Consider the following 23,017-nt stretch of genomic DNA (forward strand, 5'->3'; position numbering starts at 1 on the left):
AAAGGACCTAGGAAACAACAACAACAACAAACAACACCTACGGACCACAGAAGAAAAATAATAAAGATTAGAGCAGAAATAAATGATACAGAAACAAATAAAACAAACAAAGAAACAAACAAACAAAAAAAACCACTGTAGACTAGATTGATGAAACCAGGAGTTCCTTCTTTGAAAAAAATAATAAAATTGATAAACACCTAGCCAGACTTATCAAAAAGAAAGGAGAAAGCACCTAAGTAAATAAAATCACAAAGGAGTGAAGAGAAATAACCAATACCATAGAAGTACAAACAGTTATGAGAATATTATGAAAAATTATATGCAAACAAATTTGACAATCTAGAAGAAATGGATAAATTCTCAGAAACGTACAAACTTCCAAAGCTGAAATGGGAAGAAATAGAAAATGTGAACAGACCAATAACCAGGAAAGGAATTGAATCAGAAATCAAAAATCTCCCAATAAACAAAAGTACAGAGCCAGATGGTTTACCAGGGGGAATTCTACCAAATATTCAAAGAGTTAATACCTATTCTTCTCAAACTGTTCCAAAAAACAGAAAAGGAAGGGAAACTTCCAAATTCATTCCATGAGGCCAGTATTACCCGGATACCATAACAAGACAAAGTCTCCACTAAAAAGAGAACAACATCCTAATGAAACTGGATGCAAAAATTCTCAATAAATTACCAATGACTCAAATCCAGCAGTACGTTAAAAGAATCATTTATCATGATCAAGTGGGATTTATTCCTAGGCTGCAAGGGTGGTTCAATATTCACAAATCAATATGATATGCCATATTAATAAAAGAAAGGATAAAAACCATATGATCCTCTCAATAGATGCAGAAAAAGCATTTAACAAAGTACAACATCCATTCATAATAAAAATCCTCAACAAAGTAGGGATACAGGGAACATACCTCAAACTAGTAAAGGTCATCTACAAAATCCCAGAGCTATTATCATCTTCAGTGGGAAAAAACTGAAAGCTTTTCCTCTACAGTTGGAAAAAAGAAAGGGATGTCCACTCTCACCTCTGTTACTTAACATAGTACTGGAAGGCCTAACCTTAGCAACCAGACAACAAACAGAAATAAAAGGGATCCTAATCACAAGGAAGAAGTGAAATGTTTTGAAGGTGACATTGATGACGGAACGGAAGGCAAGCTGAGGACAAAGCAGAAGCTGACACCCTGCAACCCCCCCCCCCATGGGATGTATGCAACATTCCTCAGGCACTCCTGGCTGCCCTAAAGGACAAAGAAACAGTCCTTACTACCTACAGCCCATTGACAAGTCCTTGAAACAGGCATGGTGACATTCCTCTAAGAACTCAGCTGCCTTGATGTTAATACTTTGCTAAGGGCAAAAGGCAGTCCTAGCCTGAGTCCCTCCCCTCCACCAAGATCCTGTAAGTCTACTTTAACATATAAAAATTCCTTTGGAAACTTCCTTTATCTCTAACCCCCCAAGATACGTATTGGCAATCATCCCCCAAGCATATGGCCCACCGATATACATCTGAAGGGTCTCATGACTCAGGTTTTATTAGACAGTAATAAACGACCTTTTCCCAACAACAGCTAGCCCCCTCAAGGTCCTGGAAACCTTGCTTCCAAAATTCCTTAGAGACTTACGCTATCCCTAACCCCCTCCCCACTTGAGGGTATATAATGGGCCATTCCTCACAACCCCAGGGCAGCAGCTCTTTCTGCCCACGGGTCCTGTCCCCGTGCTTTAATAAGCCACCATTTTGCACCAAAGACGTCTCAAGAATTCTTTCTTGGTCATCGGCTCCGGACCCCACCCCACTGAACCTCACTTATATTCCCCAACCTCATCAACATGATATTCTACATAGAAAACCCAAAAGACTTCACCAAAAAATTGCTAGAACTGATACTCAAATTCAGTAAAGTCACAGGATACAAAATCAATGTGCAGAAATCTGTTGCATTTCTATACACCAATAATGAAGCAGCAGAAAGAGAAATCAAGGAATTGATCAGATTTACAATAGCACCAAAAACTGCAAGAAAACTAGGAAAAAACCTAACCAAAGAGGAAAATATATGTACTCTGAAAACTATAAAACACTGGTGAAAGAAATTGAGGATGACACAACAAAATGGGAAGAAATTCCATGCTCATGGACTGGAAGAACAAATATTGTCAAAATGTCTACCCAAAGCAATCAACACATTTAATGCAATCCCTATCAAAATAGCACCAGCATTTTTAACAGAGAACAAATAATTCTAAAATTTGTATGGAACCACAAAAGACCCCAAATAGCCAAAGCAATCTTGAAAAAGAAAAGCAAAGCTGGAGGCGTCACAATTCCAGACTTCAAGGTACATTACAAAGCTGTAATCATCAAGACAGCATAGTATTGGCACAAAAACGGACACATAGATCAATGGAACAGAACAGAGACCCCAGAAATGGACCCACAACTATATGGTCAACAAATCTTGGATGAAGCAGGAAAGAATATCTAATGGGAAACAGTCTCTTCAACAAATGGCATTGGGAAAACTGGAAAGCAACATGCAGAATGAAACTGGACCACTTTCTTATACCATACACAAAAATAAATCCAAAATGGATTAAAGACCTAAATTTGAGACAATAAACCATTAAAATCCTAGAGAAGACCGCAGGCAGCAACCTCTTCAGCTGTAGAAACTTCCTACTAGATAAGTCTCCTGAGGCAAGTGAAACAAAAGTCAAAATGAACTATTCGCACTTCATCAAGATAAAATCTTGTGCTCGTCAAAGGAAACAATGAACACAACTAAAAGGCAGCCTATGGAATGGGAGAAGATAATTGCAAATGACATATCAGATAAAGGGTTAGAACCTAATGATACAAAGAATACATAAAACCCAACACCCAAAAAACAAATAATCAATTAAAAATGAGCAGAAGCAGGGCACCTGGGAGGCTCAGTAGGTTAAGCTCTGCCTCCAGCTCGGGTCATTACGCTGGAGTCCAGGGATTGAGCCCTGCATTGGGCTCCCGGCTCAGCGGGGCGTCTGCTTCTCCCTTTGCCCTTCACTCTGCTTGTGCTCTCTCTCTTGCTCTCTTCTCAAATAAATAAATAAAATCTTTTTAAAAAATGAGAAGACATGAACAGACATTTTTCCAAAGAAAACATACAGATGGCCAACAGACACATGAAAAGATGCTTAACATCACTCAGCAACAGGGAAATACAAATTAAAAGCACAATGAGATACTGATGAGGGAACAGAAAGCAGAAACTGACACTTTGCAACCCCCCACCCCCATGGGATGTGTGTGACATTCCTCAGGCACTCCTGGCTGCCCTAAAGGACAAAGAAATACTTATAGAGACCACAATCCTGTAAGACTTGAATCTCCCTCAGTTTACAAATGTCTAAGCAGTTTACAAGAGCAAAGCATTTCTATCAGTAACCTAGCTTCCAGAAGGAAATGTAGATACAATTAAATGTCCTTATAATCTGCAGCCTCCAGGAAGTTCCCAACTATCTTCATGTTAATGCCTTACTAGAGCGGTAAACAACCTTAACTTGACCATGGCCAGGCCTCCAGTATCCTGTGAGTCTTCTTTAACATATGAAAGTACTTTCTCAACCTCCCTTTTTCCTTACCTCCCCCAACCCCAGAGTGTATAATCAGCCACCTCTTACTACCTGGGGGCAGCAGCTCTTTCTGCCTATGGGTCCTACCCCCATGCTTAATAAACCACCATTTTGCACCAAAGACATCTCAAGAATTCTTTCCTGGTCGTCGGCTCTGGACTCCACCCCACTGAACCTCACCTATATTCCAAAACCTCATCAATACTACCGCACACCAGTCAGAATGGCTAAAATTAACAACTCTACAACAGGTGTTGGTGAGGATACAGAGAAAGGGGACCCCTCTTACACTGTTAGTGGGAATGCAAGCTGGTGCAGCCACTCTGGAAACAGTATGGAGGTTCCTCAAAGTTAAAAATAGAGCTACCCTATGACCCAGCAATTTCACTAGGTATTTACCCAAAGGACACAAAAACACTGATTCAAAGGGATATAGGCACCCTGATGTTTATAGCAGCACTGATGAGGTTGTGGGATTCAGGTGAGGTTCAGTGGGGTGCAGTCCAGAGCCAACGACCAAGAAAGAATTCTTGAGACGCCTTTGGTGCAAAATTGGTGGTTTATTAAAGCATGGGGACAGGACCCGTGGGCAGAAAGAGATGCGCTGCAGTTGTGAGAGGTGGCTGATTATCTACTATGGGGCTGGGGGAGGTAAGGAAAAAAGGGAGGTTGAGAAAGTACTTTCATGTAAAAGAAGACTTGAAAGATATCGGAGGCCTTGCCATTGTCAAGTTAAGGTTGTTGACCCCTTTAGAAGGTGTTAATAGTAAGATAGTTGGGAGCTACCCAGGGGAATGTTACTTTCCTCCTATCACGTGTCCTTGTCAGTGGACTGCAGGTTTAAAAGAAATTCCATTTCACTTACATTTCCTTCTGCTTCAGCTTCCCTCAATTTTATGGGGGGAGGGTAACGTTAGGGCTTCAGGAAACTGAATTACGGGTCTCTGGAAGTTAGACTATTGATAAGAAAGCTTCTTCCTTGTAAATCACTAGGACATGTGTAAACTGAGGGAGACTCAGGTCTTGCAGGATTGTGATCTGTCAGTTAACCATTTGTTTTTCCTTAGCCTTAGGGCAGCCAGGAGTGCCTGAGGAATGTCACTTACATCCCTTCGGGTGGGGGGGGGGTGTTGCAGGGCCTCAGTTTCTGTCCTCAGCTTGCCTTCTGTTCCCTCATCAGCACTATCAACAATAGTCAAATTATTGGAAAGAGCCCAAATGACCATCAACTGATGAACAAACTGGTTGTTTCCAGAGGGGTGGTGGGTGGGTGATGGGTTAAACATGCAATGGGGATGAAGGAGGGCATTTGTGGTGAGCACGGAGTGTTACATGTAAGTGATGAATCACTAAATTCTACTCCTGGAACTAATATTACACTGTATGTTAACTAACTGGAATTTAAATAAAAACTTGAAACTTGAAACAAAAAAAAAAAGAAAAAGAAAGAAAAAAAAAGGAAGAAGAGAAGGAGAAGAAGAAGAAGAAGAAGAAGAAGAAGAAAATAAAAATCTAAGTCCAGTTTGTAAGATAGCCTGCCATTTGTACTCCTAAAAATGCTTTCTAGCTTCCAGACTTTTCTGAATTTTTTCTTTCTCATTTTAAATTATTATAAAAGCTGGGGCACCTGGGTGGCTCAGTCAGTTAAGCATCTGACTCTTGATTTCAGCTCAGGTCATGTCTCAGGGTTGTGAGATCAAGCCTCACGTCTGGCTCCATTCTGGCCATGAAGCCTGCTTGGGATTCTCTCTCTCCTTCTCCCCTTTGCCCCCACCCCCACCCTGTTCTCTTTCTCTCTTAAAAAAAAAATCATTGTTATAACACGGTACACATTCACTGGAATCTAACTTATGCATCTTAACAACCAAATCAAATTATGTTACAGATTATGTTGTATTTATTTGAATAACCCCCACTGATATAGACGTAAGATATCTTCAAATTCTCTACACTACAAATGATGTCACCATAGAATGTCACCACCTTCTCTATAATTCTGGTACATTTGTAAGAAAATATTATAATAGATTCCTAGTGGAATTGCTGTTCAAAAGATATTTATACACTATTTTAAAAATAGAAAGTAAATAGGCTATTAAAATTATTTTTAAATGCTTTCCTATCCCAGAAACTGCTTAAAAAGTCCTCTGTTCCAGGACTGGGGTTTTGTGATATAGTCTTAAAAATAAAAATCATGATCAAGATAAACAAAAACAGGGGCTCCTGGGTGGCTCAGTCGTGAAGCGTCTGCCTTCAGCTCAGGACGTGATCCCAGCGTTCTGGGAACAGCCCCACATCAGGCTCCTCCGCTGGGAGCCTGCTTCTTCCTCTCCCACTCCCCCTGCTTGTGTTCCCTCTCTCACTGGCTGTCTCTATCCCTGTTAAATAAATAAAATATTTAAAAAAAGATAAACAAAAACAAAAACAAACAACCAGATACACACACACACACACACACACACACACACACACACATTTCAATTGTTATAAGTCTCCTTCCTGGCAGTTTCACCAACAAGGAAATTTAACTCATCACAGGACAGGAGATGAGAACTAGGCATCACAGAAAGAAAGACATTGTCAAAACCATCATATCTTCCAACCTAATCTCTTAAGGCTTATTTATCTTTCTTAAAATTCATTTTCTCTCCCCTAAGTGGCCTTTGACCCTTTACTCTCCCTGTTAAGATGGTGCTTTATTGGGGCGCCTGGGTGGCTCAGTCGTTAAGCGTCTGCCCTCGGCTCAGGGCCTGATCCCGGAGTCCTGGGATCGAGCCCCACATCAAGCTCCTCTGCTATGAGCCTGCTTCTTCCTCTCCCACTCCCCCTGCTTGTGTTCCCTCTCTCGCTGGCTGTCTCTATCTCTGTCGAATAAATAAATAAAATCTTTAAGAAAAAAAATTTTTAAAAAAGGATGGTGCTTCATTGGATAGTCACTTCTTTTCCGTGATGCCCCATCACGGTAAAATTAAAAATTAATAAATTTGTATACTTTGTCTCCTGTCAATCTGTCTGTTATCAGTTTAATTCATAGGACCCCAGGAAGTAAGTTTTTAATAAAGTTTTTATTAAGTTTTAACTTAAGTTTTTCCTCAATTGCTTGGCTATTCATTATTATTATTATTATTATTATTATTACTACTATTTTGTGCCTAAGAATTTTGAAATTAGTCTAATTGGTCCTCATCAGGAATTTGTGGAGAATGTACTTTGGTAGTCATAAAATATTTGCAAATGTAGAAGAAAATTTTCCTATTATGATGCCACTTGCCTGGAATATATCTCAAGCATGTGCTGTATTTCATCCAGTGCTGCTGCCCGTAAATGACCAGAAACTCTGAAGGACACAAAAGTTGAAGCTAACAGTATTGGAGGTTTGAGGAGTCCTGCCCACCATCCCTTTTAGAATCAAGACCTAACTGCAAACATTTGCCTGACTGATGAATGTTGCAATTTGGTTTAACAAACTGTAGAGATTGGTGGCCTCGTTGTGTCTTTCCAGAATGCAAGTGTTCAACCCCCTTATCAAATGTATGATTTGAAAATATCTTCTCCCATTCACCAGGTTGCCTTTTCATTTTATTGAATGTTTTCCTTCACTGTGCAAAAGCTTTTTATTTTGATGAAGTCCCAGTAGTTTAATTTTGCTTCTGTTTCCCTTGCCTTAGGAGACCTATCTAGAAAAATGTTGCTGTGGCCCAGGTCACAGATGGTTTCAAGTCTCACATTTAGGTCTTTAATCCATTTTGAGTTTATTTTTGTGTATGGTGTAAGAAAGTAGCCCAGTTTCACTCTTTTGCATGTAGCTCTCCAGTTTTTCCAATACCATTTACTGAAGAAATTATCTTTTCCTCATTGTAAATCCTTGCCTCCTTTGTCATTAATTAATTGACCATATATTTTACATATTAACCATTATCATTACTACATTATCAATACTACAAAAAAGTCATAGTAATGAAACCAGTACTGACATAAAAAGACAATGGGACAGAATAGAGGCCCCAGAAATAAATCCACAATTGTATAGTCAACACCAAAATAAACAAACAATATGATTTTTAAAATGGGCAGAGGACCTGAATAGACATTTTTTTTAAGGATTTTATTTATTTATTTGACAGAGAGAGACAGTCAGCAAGAGAGGGAACACAAGCAGGGGAGTGGGAGAGGAAGAAGCAGGCTCCTAGCAGAGAAGCCTGATGTGGGGCTCGATCCCAGAACTCCAGGATCACGCCCTGAGCCGAAGGCAGGCTCTTAATGACTGCGCCACCCAGGCGCCCCTGAATAGACATTTTTGCAGAGATGATATCCAGGTAGTCAACTGGCTTATGACCAGATATTCAATATCACTAGCATCAAGGAAAACCAAATCAAAACCACAATGATATATCACCTAACTTCTGTCAGTTTAGCTATTATTATAAAGACAAAAAAAATAAGAATTGTTGAGGATGTGGATAGACGGAGCATGCATGCACTGCAGGTAAGAGTGTAAATTGGTGTAGAATGAAGTTTCTTCAAAAATTAAATATAGAGAACTACCATAAGATCCAGCAATTCCAGATACTGGCTTTTCACAGAAAGAAAATGAAAACGCCAATTTGAAGAGCTATGTGAACCCCTATGTTCATTATATCATTTTTTACAATATCTAAGGAAGCAACCTAAGTGCCCATCAATAGATGAATGGACAAAAATGTGGGGTATACATGTACATATATTCGTATATCACATACACAAAGGAATATTACTCAGCCATATAAAAGAATGAAATCTTGACAATTTTGACAACTTAGATGGACTTTAAAGGTTATGCTAAATGAAATATATCAGACGGAGAGAGACAAATACCATGATTTCACTTATATGTGGAATCTAACAAGTGAAATAAATGAACAAAACAGAAATAGACTCATAGATATAGAAAAAAAAAATCTGCTGATTACCAGAGATGGGGGGTGTTGGGGGTGGGCAAAATAGGTGAAGGGGGTTAAGAAGTACAATCTTTCAGCTATAAAATAATACAAATCTTAGCGATTTATGAATCATTGAACATTATATCAAAAACTAATGATGTACTATACCTTGGCTAATTGAATTTAAATAGCAAAAATAAAAAATAAAATTCTTGATTGTCTTCTCTCTTAAAAAAAAAAAGAAAAGAAAATCTATAGCAACATGTGCCAAAAACTTACTGTAATGAGCAAATATTTCAGACTCGGTCCTCCACTGCATGATAAATCTTTGAGTAGAGACTTGATTCTTATGTTCTGTAAACAGTGTTTGGCAGTATAAAAACTTAAAATGACGTTTTACTCGTAAAAGCAATCATTAATTCGAAAAAAGGTAATCATTAATTTGATTACAATGAAATTGTAATTATTCAATAGGGAAAAAATTCTCCAAAGAGTCTTTCCCTCCAATTTTACTCCCCTGACATATACATCACCGTCTATCTCCCTCCTGAATGCTCCAGACGATAACATGAGTGTCTTGTGATGACACGGGTTTTATGACACACTAGGTCCTTTGAGAGTGGGCATATAGTTCTCATCCTGGAAACACCGTGAGCCAACCTCACTCCTTTACTAACAGTTTTCATAGGGGAAAAATGTGTTTCTTTCTAACTTAAACCTATTCTGATTTTAAAACTTCAAGAATGTGTTCTTTAGACGTGCATTTGAACAGAATCTAACACGTCTGCCACCAATGACTGGGAGTTTTCCAGTATTTTTAGGGCTTCTCAAATCCCATGACTACCTTCCTACTTTTTAATGCCACATCCATTGAGTTCATGGGTTTTGCCAATCTTTGCAGTAAAAAACTCCCCATTTTTTGACATTTCCACTCTCCATACAGGGAGATGCTGCTACTAGCTCACCATCAGTAAGTGACAATCTTGGGTTTGTCTATTTGTTTGTTCATTTGTTTGTTTTTTACAGTATTTAAGATGAACTGGGATCACAGATTTTCTGGCAATTCCAGTTAAGGTTGACAAACATGGATCCATTTCAATAACCTGACTTGTTCTTCTTGAGGTCTTTGGTATTTTGGCAGGTTACCTACAGCCAGGAGTAGAGTTTGTGACTGCATAATTGATTTAAAATTTGAACTCAAAATGTTTTCACAACTGTCTCTGTGCTATCTTTCTTTGTCATAATGTCACAAGACTTGGGGTGAGATCACATTTTCAAGAATGATTATTTATTGTGACAGTTTGGTGTGTCTCTATGAATGAGCAAACCTCCTTCTTTACTGGGAATGTTATTTTTGTACTAAGAATCTGAATGTCTTGGGTGTAGCTCCAGTACCAGCACTGAGCAGCTCTGGGACTCGGGGTAAACCACTGAACATTTCTAGAAATAGATCAGAACACCACAAAGGTTTCTACTTCCTCAAAAATTCTACTGAACTGTTACCTTGTGATTGACCTTATATTGACAGGCCATCTCTTGGTGACGTTCGTACATTTTCTTCATATGTGAGTCCACAACATTTACATATGTCCATGGAGGGGACGCTTATATCCACAGGGGACAATACAGTTTTGAGTTTTGCCCTTTTCTATGTCCTCATCAGTTCATCTGAAATGACCCTCTATATGGAGAAATCACCTCATTGTGTCATGACTCTGTTGCTCATATCTGTCCTTATTTACTTCTCTCTCACGTCCACATTATGAAACCACCCGTGTCCTTGCAGCTCTTGATGCTTCCCCGGGTTGCAGGGGGTCAGAATCCATTTCCCAGATGCTTTTTCAGAGCGTCAGTGCTGCACTGCTCTGCTACATGCAAAGCAGACAATTGTCTCAGCATTGCAGCTCAGTGAGGTCCACACTGGTACAGCTTCTGTGCATAAATTTCAGCAAATGCCTGAAGCTCTCTGAGCCCCATTTTTACATACACATGATGGAAACTCTACACGTATTTTGAAAATTTGTGAATAAACATGTGTGTTCAAATTTATTTTCCTTGGTCAACATCCAGTTTTAGAGATGAGTAAGTTTCACTCCCTGGAATTTTAAAAGGGATGACCTTTGAGTTTATAGATGCTTTGTTCTTCACACCTGGATGGATTCTAATTATAATGAATTTACTCTTCCTTTTAAAAGACAAGGAAGAAAAACGTAATGTCTTTGTAAGAATGACCCCAGAAGTTTTAAGGACATCTGAAGCACACTGAGATTGTCCATGTTTCTCTATGGGGATTTCTGGTTTCCCACATTGTCCCATGGTTTGTTTTCTTCCACCTCCATGAGAGGAAGGAATAATCTGGGTCATCAGCGCATGACTCCCAACAGTTCCAAGAGTTCTTTCCTGACACACTGCCTTGAGAGTACAACTGAGCATTCCTTAACTATGCCTTTATACTGCTCTCCTCCATGTACCCATTCTAATGAGCTTTTTCACAATTTGCCCATTCTGTGACTATTGATTAAGGGATTTTTGTGTTCCAGACACTGGGCTAGGCACTGCAGACCCAGAAGCAAACAAAATAAACAGAAAGCCAGGAGTCCATGGAATTTAAACTCTAGCAGACTGAGATAGGTACAAACATAATAACTTAGCATAGCATATTTGTTCTATGGTGGTAAGTACTATGACTAAAACTAAAGCAGGAAAGGAAGAGAAGGGAGCTGAGAGGGGTTTCGATATTAAATAGTACCTTTGCTTCAGTGTATGGGGGTGCTGAATCACTATACTATACACCTGAAACTAATATTACACTGTAATTTAACTAACTGTAATTTAAATAAACACTTTTAAAAATACCACTTTTGCTTCAGTGAAAGATGACTTTTGAAAAATAATCTGAAGGAGGTAAGAAATTGAGTTTATGGATGATGTCTGGCGGGAAAACCACTGTAAGCCGTGCTACAAGACAATAGGGCTGTTAAAAGCAATATGGTCATATTGTGTCCTAAGGTAATCTTCTAGCTGCTATGTTGGGAATACTCTGAAGGGAACTAATGGGGAAAGCAGGAAGACAAGTTAGGATATTAGATCAATAATCGAGATGATAAATGATGGCAGCATAGGCCAGGGTGGCAGCAGGGAGTTTGCAAGAAGTGGTGAGACTCTGAATTTAATGTTAAAGCAAAAATTTGCTGATTGTGGGATTTAAAGGAAAGAGAAATGTCATGGTGGACTCCATGTGGCCATTAACTGAGAGAGGTTGTAGCACAAGCATTATTTTAGTGCCTCTGCAGTGTTTCTTCATAAGAAATGCCATCTTTTACCCAAGAAAACCTCATCACTAAACATTCATACTGACCCCAGATGTTGCTACTATAAGTAATATTTCAATAAAAAATCAGTGCCAACAACTTTGCATGAAGGTCCATTTTCCCTAGGCTATGCATATTTTCACATCTCTCCAAACTGGCCTTCAGGAAGATGATGCAACATCACCGAAGGAGCAGTTGAGTAGATGTTTTCAAGGAATAGGGTATAAAATTGTGTTTAAAGTTGGCTAACTGCTATAATCACTTGAGGCTTCATATTCTGTACCCCCACTCACCACAGGTGGTCTTTTTGTCCCACACCTGGCTGCACGTGATGATGGGAATAGCCAATGTAAGTTCTCCAGAAGTCTTTGTACTCCTGGGCTTCTCTGCACGACCCTCACTAGAACCTATCCTCTTCATCGTTGTCTCAGGGTTTTATGTGGCATCTATCTTGGGCAATGGCATCATCATTCTGGTTTCCTGCATGGATGTGCACCTCCACACTCCCATGTACTTCTTTCTTGGCAACCTCTCCTTCCTGGACATTAGCTTTACCACAAGCATTGTCCCACAACTCCTGGTCAACCTCTGGGGACCACAGAAAACCATAAGCTATGGAGGGTGTGTGGTCCAGTTCTATATCTCCCACTGGCTGGGAGCGACTGAATGTGTCCTCCTGGCAGTCATGTCCTATGACCGCTATGCTGCCATCTGTAGGCCACTACATTACACTGTCATCATGCATCCACAGCTTTGTCTCAGCTTGGCCCTTGCCTCGTGGCTTGGGGGTCTGACCACCAGCATGGTGGGCTCCACACTCACTATGCTCCTGCCCCTCTGTGGGAACAATCGCATTGACCACTTCTTCTGCGAGATGCCCCTCATTATGCAACTGGCTTGCGTGGACACCAGCCTCAACGAGGTGGAGATGTACGTGGCTAGCTTTATCTTTGTTGTCTTGCCTCTGGGTCTCATCCTGGTCTCATACAGCCACATCGCCAAGGCTGTGATGAAGATCGGGTCAGCAGAGGGACGGAGAAAGGCCTTCAACACCTGCTCTTCCCATGTGGCGGTTGTGGCTCTGTTCTACGGGAGCATTCTATTTATGTATCTCCAGCCCGCCAAGAGTAACTCTCACGAACAGGGCAAGTTCATAGCCCTCTTCTACACTGTTGTCACCCCGATGCTGAACCCCTTGATTTACACACTCAGGAACAAGGATGTGAAGAAGGCTCTGGGGCGCATCACGTTAGAGAATTGCTGTGGCTTTGTAGGGTCACGGAGGCATATTTAGAGTCTTCCGTAACTTGTGAGGAGAAAGAAAAGATTAAAAGGTATCAAAATTGACTGGGGGGGGGCAAGATACGTGGGAGGTAATTTCTGTTCCAATATTGCTTGAGTTCAAGGTAGCTGACAGTCTGATATGAATGTGCTCTCACACATCATTTTCAGGCCAAGGTAAAGATACAGTATTTTCTGTTTTATTTTTTGCTAATAATCCTATTGTTTTGTTAGTTGTTTATATTGTCGTATACATGTAATATATATGCTAATTTGCTTATTGCTAATTGCTTGCATAGCCATATATATGTTAATTGTTATTTTGTTAATCATTTATAATAATTGCCTTTGGAGATGATGGTCTGTGTAAAGTCTTTTACATGTTTTTCCTAATATGTGTAACAACTGCGAAGGCAAATATTAATCTCATAAAGGTTAAGCAATTACAAAACTATTAAGATTTTATGCTGAGATTTAACTCTAGATCTATCTATTATACACATATTCACCATTTTGCCTGTAACCCCTAGCGGTAAATAAGAAATATATATGTAAATTTGCTCTTTGTGTCTGATAATACAGAGTTTCTAGGACTCTTGGAATTTCCTGAATGATCTGGTTGAGGGGTACATCTTTTGTTATTCAGAATGAGGCCATTTCTATCATACCTGATTTTGCCAATGAGCCCTCAAACTTCAGGGGTCGGTGCTAACTCTGGGTGTTAGTGTCAAAATTTCATTTAATATAGGTGTCCAGAGAGTTGGAGAATTGGTTATCGGTGGGAAAAATCTCACACATTCAGTGTCAGAAGTGTTGGGAGTGAAACAGTTCACACCTCTTTGGGAGGAGGAATTGGAAAATGCAAGCATCTCAAGAGTAGAACTGTAATCAGATTTCCAGCAGGTCAGTGATTTCATCAATAATTCGCTGCACTGATTTATCTATAACTATTGAGCCAGTGATTTTCCTGTTCAACTCTAGGTCTTCCTTTTGCCTGATATGTAAAGATGTTTTCATTCACTCACTTGTACGTTTGCTTACTTTTCTCATACATCCAAGCATACATACATTCATTCTTTTATTTTTTTAAGATTTATATATTTATTTGAGAGAGAGAGCACATGCATGAGCAGGGTAGGGGGGGACCATAGGGAGAAGGAGAGAGAGAATCTCAAGCAGACTCCTTACTGAGCGTGGAGCCTGACATGGGGCTCGATCCCAGGGACTGAGACATCATAGTTGCTTAATATTGCCAGGCACATTTCTAAAAAAATTATCTGGCTTCACTCACTTAATTTTCACAGTGAAGTTATTAATTAGGCACCATCATTGTCCCCATTTTATAAATGAGGGAACTGAGGCCCAAATTAACAGAGCCTGGATGCAGGAAGCTCATATTTTAATCCAGATGTCAGTTTCAGAGTACCCCTGCTGCTTCTTGAATACTTTCTACATTAAATGACACAGAAATGTTCACACAGACACAGTCTCATGATGTTTTTTGAAAATAATGTGTAACAATCTAATCAGTACATATTCCCTGGTTTCCAACTATTTCTGTTTGTAGATATATCAGGCTATTTTTATTTTATGTTTTGCTATGTTACAGGATGTATGTAAGTTTCTTTTTTTTATTGAACCATTTTCTTAAAATACTCCACAGAATATATATCTTTGGGGAAAATATTACAAGAATTGCATTTTTTTTTTTACAAACATTGCCCACATACTGGCAGCTGGAGAGGGAAACAGATTGTTGATACAATTCAATTTACTTCACAAATCTGCCTTAAAAAATGAAATCCACCTGCATACCAAATATTAAATCATACCTATTTGTTTTCTTTGATTCTCTATTCCATATTGTACTACAAAAATGAAATCCACCTGCATACCAAATATTAAATCATACCTGTTTTCTTTGATTCTCTATTCCATATTGTACCACCCTATACTTCTCTATAAAGCACTGCAAGTACCAGACTCAGGAGTGGTACTCACGTACCACTTCTCCCTCTGAAGTGAAGAAAAGGGTGTGCACTCCTCTTCTTTGAGCTAATAAGGTAATAGAACCCAAAATGGTCTTCCAACTGCCACCCCACTGCAGCTATGAGGAAGAATGGAAATGAGTCTGGATTTGAACCAGAGGACCTGGGTTTAAAATTAAACTTGTCAACCAATTACAGGCAATTATGTTAATCAGGATCCCACCAAGAAACAGATACATAATTTGGGTAATTTGAATAATTTTAATAAAGAGAAAATCACCTAGAGTGTGGTCAGACTCTAGGGAACTTTCCAGGGGTAGTATATTAACCTGGGCTAGTCCCAATGGGGACCATACTACTTATGGACAAAAGCAAGAGGACAGGAGCAGTTACAGGAACTGGAGGACAGAAGGGCTGTGTGGGGACAGATGTTCAACAGGAGCTGTTATTTTTAGGGGAGAGAAACATCCAGATGTGGCATTCCCAGGAAGAAAAAGCAGGGGTCAATATGTTGATGCAACTCTACTCCATCCTTACTACCTCCTGGCATGGCCCCCCATTGTCTGAATGCAACCACAAGCTAAAGGCTAAGGTCCCGCTGGTGTTGTCCCTGCAGGTGGAGCACAGAGCAAGTTAGAGAAAGTAGAGAGTGAAGATACTGGGGCAGAGTCCATCTTCATTGCTCTCTGTCTCTATCCTGGTCTTTAATTTAGGTGAAAGTTCACATCTCCAACTTCAAGTACATAGAAACTCCTATTGGTTACCATATCACAAGAAGTGATTATCAGTTAAGGAATAAGCTCTTTGAGACCTAAAATGATAGCTACCACTTTATTGTTTTTCACATAACTTAGTAATATAGAAGGGGACAATAATTTAACATAAAATATAGCTGCTAACAATCCCCATAACTCTTGATAAGTATAAGAGTTTTTTTACCACAGCTATTTTCTTTCACCACCCAATCCATGTCCCCCTAACCTCCTTCCAGCATCTTACCTGGGTGAGGTGAACCATATATTCACCCTTTTTAACTCATGTGGGATTTGAATATTTGATGTCTTAGCTTTATTGGAATGTTGCATGTTTCCTTGTCTAGGACTATTGGGCAAGTACTAGAAGTTTCTCCCCCAATTATTTCCCTTGAAACATTCTATAACAGCAGTGCAAATTTTATATAGATACAGATATAGGTGACATAGATAGATACATAGATATGGAGAGAGAGGAGGATAGGGAGAGGGAGGGGAGAAAAGAAAGATGGAGAATGGGGATTAATCTTAAGGAATTGGCTCATGTGATTTGGGGGTTGACAAATCCAAATTCTGCAGGACAGGCCAGCGAGCTGGAAATTCTGACAGGAGTTAATGTTTCATCTTGAGTCCAAAGGCAGTCTGAAGTCAGAATTTCCTCACCTTCATGGGAGCTCAGTCTTTTCTCTTAAAGCCTTCATTGGATGGATGAGATCCACCAATATTTTAGAAGATAAAATACTTTAAGTCTATTGATTTAGTGTTAATCACATCTTTAAAAAATATCTCTATAGCAACATCTAGGCTATTTGAACAAAAAGTAGGTACGATTGTCTAGCCAAGGGCGCACATCAAATTAACCATCACACTCACCAACCGAAAATTTTCAGTGACATTCTTCAAGCAAATATTTTCAACTAGACTCTTAACATATAGCAGTGAGTGAAGACACTCCTGTCACACTCATTGGTTTCTGGATCCAGGTGTCAAGTTATGGGGAAGGTGGCCTCACGTGCTGACTGCAGGCTTTGGGCATGCACTGCTCCTGTAGGAGAGTAGTGCTTATCTGTACAGCATTGTCTCTCAGCTTACACCATATCTGAACCTTTAGTGGTCTATTCCATCGATCTACTAGGCTGCTGTTTCTGAACACTGAAATATGAAGTAAGAATCATGAATTCCAATAGTGACCCTGATGCTACTCTCCCTTTTCTTGAAAATGTGTTCCCTGGACACAGGTGGTATTGTGTGAGATGCCATGGTGGTGGTTAAGGCATTGTAAAGTCCCTTCTGTATATGGTTACTTCAGGAAAGACAGAACTGCACCCAGCATATTTTTGTACCCCTACAAAGACAAACACTACTTAATCCATGATAAAAGGAGTCTAATGCAATACACGTGGCATGAGTGGGGCCCCAGGGCCCTGTGAACGTGCCAAATAAGAGGCTAACCTTGGTTAAAGAAAATTCATAATGTTGAGTCTCTGTCTCTGTTTCCACGTTCAGCTTTTCATGGGCCCAGGAGAAAACCTAATGGCAAGAAAAAAGGGTTGGCTGATACATCCTTGGAGAGTCATCTCATCTACCTTACTATCAAGATCATTCTCTGAACATTTTTGTAGAACACAGATATCTTCATGCCCTATGCCCCTTTCAAGAAGTTCATTGCATCCTCTTCCCAAGATTTCCCTGTTATTAATTTTCCAGTCTTGTTCTCTTCAAATCCCTGAACAAAAGAACAACCTGTTAGCCAAAGCCTCCAAATCAGTGCATATCGAAACTTAAGTGTATATCTCCTTCCATGATAAACAATAGAAAAATAAACAACTAGATTAACTGCCTTTACATTTTTCTCCATTTTTTAATTCAAATTCCAGTTAGTTAACATATTATTACAGTGTAATATTGGTTACAGGTGTAGAATTAAGTGATTCATCACTTAGAAACAACACCCAGTGCTCATCATAAGTGCCCGCTTTAATATTCATCACCCATCCAGCCCAACCCCCACCCACCTCCCTCCTTCAGCCATTAGTTTGTTCTCTATAGCTAAGAGACGGTTTTCTGGTTTGCCTCTCTTTTTGCCCCCCACCCCGTGTTCATCTGTTTTGTTTCTTAAATTCCACATATTAGTGAAATTACATGGTATTTGTCTTTCTCTGAGTGACTTATTTCGCTTAGCATAATACACTCTAGCTCCATCCACATTGTTGCAAATGGCAAGGTTATATGCATTTTATGGCTGAGAAATATTCCATCGTATGCATATTCCACATCTTCTTCATCCATTTAGATGAACTTACTTCAGTCTGCCCACTGGGAAAGCTTCCTTTTACCATTATCTTTTAGGACATTCCAACAGGACCATAGTATGATTATGTTCTCTTCTCTCTGATGCTGATATAAAATGTAGTTTCAGCAATAAAATGGCACATGTTTTTTCCTCCTTTGATAATTAGTTAAACATTACACAGCATAAATGTTGTGGGCTTTAGAGACAGGGGCTTTAGAGACAGGGGAAGAAAAGTAAGGGACTTTAGAGACAGGGGAAGGGAAGTAAGAGATAATTAAACATTACACAGCATAAATGTTGTGGGCTTTAGAGACAGGGGAAGAGAAGTAAGAAAGTAGGGCAGCAGTTACCTTTGGAGTCAGAGATACATAACATTAGTCCATGACTCAGGAAGGGAGTAATGGAATCCATTAACATTTTTTATTTGATTTAGTACCCACAAAATGAAAAGAAAAAAATAAAAGAAAATAATTTTTAAAGTATTACATAAAAATTTTCAATCTGAAGAAAAAAACTTCAATCTGAATATTAACTTTCCCTAACTACTTGGAAAGATTAATGAAAAATCAATGGGGTTTGCCTGCTTGTGTTTGTGTTCAAGCTCAGTAGACAAGCTTTTAGAGAATCCAAAGACAGCAGCAAGGAAGCGGCAGGAGGACCCTTGGGGATCCCCATTTTCCCAAACATGCAGGATCTTCCTGATCTCAAAGCTAGATCTCAACTCAGGATAGCAGTGCAAGTCCTCATCTGTTTATTCAGGGAGAGCCAACCACTGAGGTCCTCGCAGAAGCATGAAGGATAGCACAGGGTGCCCTGCTCTTCTCTCAGCCCCTGTCTGGCTCAGAGAATGATAACCATTACTCGTATTTTCCTCCACTTTCCTTCAGTGCCCAGGCTGATGGGTCATTTACTAACCCTACTGTTACCTAAATATTTAACATGAAATTAAGATATCCTCTCTGGAATCCAAGAAGATATACTCAAAGTATGATTTGTGCCTCAGAATGGTGTCCAAAGTAAGTGAAATGAGCACCAACTATTACACAATTTCTGGCCCCACGTCCAGTAGAACTTGGGGAAGCCTCCAACAGAGCAACCCTGAGGCAGTGCAGCCTGAGGATGAGTGAGGGAAGGTCTTCCTAAATAGAGTGAATTTTTTTTATTGTATTTGGGTATAAGTCCTATAGTCAGAGTAACAGGAGAAAAGATGCTTACATGCCATACTGGAAACCAACCACCTACCTTCGTTTATTGAGTCCCTTTTCTGCCCAACACATCAGAACATTCTAGACTCCATTGCTTCTCTTGTCACTCCTGTTCCTCTTGCTGCAACAAGTTGCACAATCTTGGATGGCTTCTCAGAGAAGCCAACAGATCCTGGATCACCCCAGAACCCCTTCATGGGTCCCCCCTCCTGGATCTCCTTGCATACTGCTTGCTGTGAAGATGGTGCTGAATTTAAGCATGCACAGCCTGGAAATGAAGACAGACTGACCACAGGAACAGAAGCTGATGGAGATGTGTTTCCCCTTCATCCCTCAGGGGACTGATCTGAGATGTATTTCTATGTGGGGGTTCTTCTCACACCAACCAACTCTCTGGGTGTTACAATTCAACCCAATTTGTTTACTCTCTGCCTGGAGATAGTGTCAGACTCCCCAGTTTAAGTGCTCGGTCCCACAAAACCACCCCCACTTTAGAGGCCAATTGCAAGTCCAGGTACTCACCTGAGCTTCTGAACAACCAGCTACAAATCAAGTTCCTACAACTCCCTCCTCAGGTTTAATTACTAAACTGGCTCACAGAACTCAGAAGGGTTTACTTACTAGATTACTGGTCTATTCCAAAGGATATTAAAGGATCCAAATAAATACCCAGATGAAGAGATACATAGGGTGAGGTCCAGAAGGGTCCCAAGCACAGGAGTTTCTGGACCCATGGACAGGTTCTTGTTCACCAACCCAGAAGTTCCCCAAACCCCTTTTTTTTGTGTTCTTATGGAGGCTTCTTTACCTAGGCATGATTGAGGAAATCATTGGCCATTAGTGATTGAGTCAACATCCAGCCACTCTCCCCACCCCAGATAGCAGGGCAGGAGTGGAGACTGAAAGTTCCAATTTTCTAATCATGTGAGTGGTCACCTGGCAATGACCCTGATCTGGTGTTTATCAAGAGATTTTCCAAAAGTCATTTCATTACCGTAAGCTCAAGTGTGGTTGAAAGGGATTTTTTTATATAAATAACAAATGACAGCCATTTAACTTTTATCTCTGTAAATATTTCAGGAACTAAGGGGAAAAAAAACAATATTATAATGAAAGATTATTGCTCTAATCACTGAGGAAATTACAAGGGTTTGGTGAGTTATATTCCAGGAATTGTGGACTATAGAAATAGACCAATGTATATGTTTTTTATTACATCATAATATCAGAATTTCATTCATCTCTCTGGCCCCCTTGGGACAGAGCACCAGTCATTCTTGGCTAAGGCCAAATCCATCTTTGCCCTTGCCCTGCATCCCTGCTCTTAGGGATCATAGAACAACTGCACTGGGCGCAGCCTCTGCCTTGAGGACACCCAAACTAAGGTGATTTCCTCAATCTCAGCACACACCAATTTGTCTTCCAGTTTGGGACAGAACAGTGGATGAAGTGTCAGGAGGCAGATGGTATCAAAAATGTGAAGGTTAAAAATTATAAACACACTCAACATAGAAAGTGCCTCATTCCAAGAGAGGAATGCAAGAATTGAGGAACCAAACCAGAGAGCAGGTTCAGGACTTCCTGGCAATTTTCATCACTGACAAGGTCATAGATATATTTTTCATATCAATATATGCTGTGCACATGTATCCTGAAAACCTAATTACCAAAGGCATTCTCCCATTTTCACAATTAGAAATGAAGCTACATTGAATCTGCATGTGTTAAAATCCTTGCAAACTTGACTACTAGTTCTAGATGATGGACCTTAGAATACTCAGTCAAATGATGCTCATATGTTTATATTTTATAGACATCTTCAAATTTTCCTTCAGAAACAATAAATTTAGACTTTTACCAACCACATTTAGAAAGACATATAGTCACAATTTCACTAACATTGGATTGTATATTTCAGTCTTTGCTTATCAATCTTACATATTATCGATTTATTTGATCAAGAGTAAGTTTTAACACCTTCTGAAATGTTCTGGGGCTATTTGTGGTCTTCATTGATTTATTTTCTTTTTCCTTTTTTTTTCTTACTTTTGCTGTATAAATCTATTTTGCTACGTCATTATATAAGCAATGAATAATTTTTCCAGTGGGGTGTTTACACTTTTGCTATTTTTATTTTCTTTGTGGTACAAAAGTTTTATTTTTTGTGTATTAAACTTTGTCAATCATGCACATGTGACTTTTTGTGTTCCTTATTTCATTCAATTCAGTGAATTATTATTATTTGAACATATTTTATGTATGTAGCCTGTCTGGAGATGCAAGAGCAAGGAAATGGTGTCACTGCTTTTAAGAGATGTACAAGTTCACCAAGTAAGCAAGCCAATGGAGAATATAGGTGAAGAAGACCAACAATCCAATGGAGTGAGCCTAGAGGAAGTAACAAGAGATCTGGGAATTGCCCATTGAGCTCTCCCTGATGAAATGAGGGAGGGAGACTCACCACGAGCATGTAGAGGAACTCACAAGAGGAAGGAGTACAAAGGGTTTAGAGGAAGAAGAGATTCATATGTGGAAAGGTCTGGTGTGGCTGGAAGGTAGTGAGTTCTGAGAGACCCAGAGGTCTAGGTAATAAAGGGTTTTATTTTTATTTTTTAAGATTATTTATTTATTTATTTGACAGAGAGAGACAGCCAGAGAGAGAGGGAACACAAGCAGGGGGAGTAGGAGAGGAAGAAGCAGGCTCCCAGTAGAGGAGCCTGATGTGGGGCTCGATCCCATAACACCAGGATCACGTCCTGAGCCGAAGGCAGATGCTTAACGACTGAGCCACCCAGGCGCCCCAGTAATAAAGGGTTTGAGAGACCCCAGGTGAATATTGTTTTGTCTTTTCAGACTATTTGGGAAAGGACACGATTTTATAGTTGGATGCCTGAAGTTGTACTTAGAGATTATGTTTATCTTGTTGCTTTACAGTTTTTTATTTTATGCTTAGCCTTTTATTTTTTTTAAGATTTTATTTATTTATTTGAAAGAGAGAAAGTGAGAGAGAGAGAGCATGAGAGGGGAGAGGGTCAGAGGGAGAAGAAGTCTTCTCACCAAGTGGGAAGCCTGACGCAGGACTCAATCCCAGGACCCCGGGATCATGACCTGAGCCAAAGGCAGATGCTTAACCAACTGAGCCACCCAGGTGCCCTATACTTAGCCTTTGAATCCATTCCATCTGCAATGACTGTGTGTGAGAGAAAGAGAGAAAGAAAGAAAGAAGTGATAATTAATATTTCCAAATGTTTACTTAAGAGCTCCCAATTAATTTTATTAGCTATATTTTCACCATTGTCCTTCTATTATACCTTTGCCATACACTAAATTTCCAATATATATACATTTCTTTGGGGGAATATCAATTCTGATCAGGTAATATTTACTAGTCTCTATATGAGTAACATGCTTTTAGTAACTGAATTTATAGGATATTTCAATATTTAGTAGATCAAGGCATGGATTGTTGTTCTTTCTTTCTTTCTTTTTTTTCAATTTAGACTTTTCATGGTTGTTACAATGTTTTGTTTTACCAGATTAAATGTCATAACAGGGTCCCTTCCTACTAACTGCAAAAATTATCTCATTGAGATTTTGTTGGTATTGTACTAAATGTGTAAATTAATTTG

At 39.5% G+C, this 23,017-nt stretch overlaps 2 protein-coding genes across 3 annotated transcripts in view; one reads left to right on the forward strand and one right to left on the reverse strand.

The window, feature by feature from the left end:
- GCSAML (germinal center associated signaling and motility like) overlaps positions 1–1,003 on the reverse strand; it is a 67,805-nt gene extending 66,802 nt beyond the window's left edge. The window contains exon 1 of one of the 2 annotated variants that reach the window (XM_008712030.2): positions 930–1,003. Coding sequence is in view for 1 of the 2 variants with exons in the window: in XM_008712031.2 (XP_008710253.1) it covers positions 930–949 (20 nt within the window). In the remaining variant the exon portion in view is untranslated. The remainder of the gene's footprint in view (positions 1–929) is intronic. The other variant, XM_008712031.2, reaches the window with a different exon arrangement.
- An 11,197-nt stretch (positions 1,004–12,200) lies between these two features.
- Positions 12,201–13,163, forward strand: LOC103682431 (olfactory receptor 2C3). The gene has a single exon (XM_008712038.1). The coding sequence runs from the start codon at positions 12,201–12,203 to the stop codon at positions 13,161–13,163; it is 963 nt and encodes a 320-aa protein (XP_008710260.1).
- The last annotated feature ends 9,854 nt before the right edge of the window (positions 13,164–23,017 follow it).

The sequence above is a fragment of the Ursus maritimus genome, unplaced genomic scaffold (genome assembly GCF_017311325.1).
Source record: "Ursus maritimus isolate PB19 unplaced genomic scaffold, ASM1731132v1 scaffold_5, whole genome shotgun sequence".
In the NCBI taxonomy this organism is placed as follows: domain Eukaryota; kingdom Metazoa; phylum Chordata; class Mammalia; order Carnivora; family Ursidae; genus Ursus; species Ursus maritimus.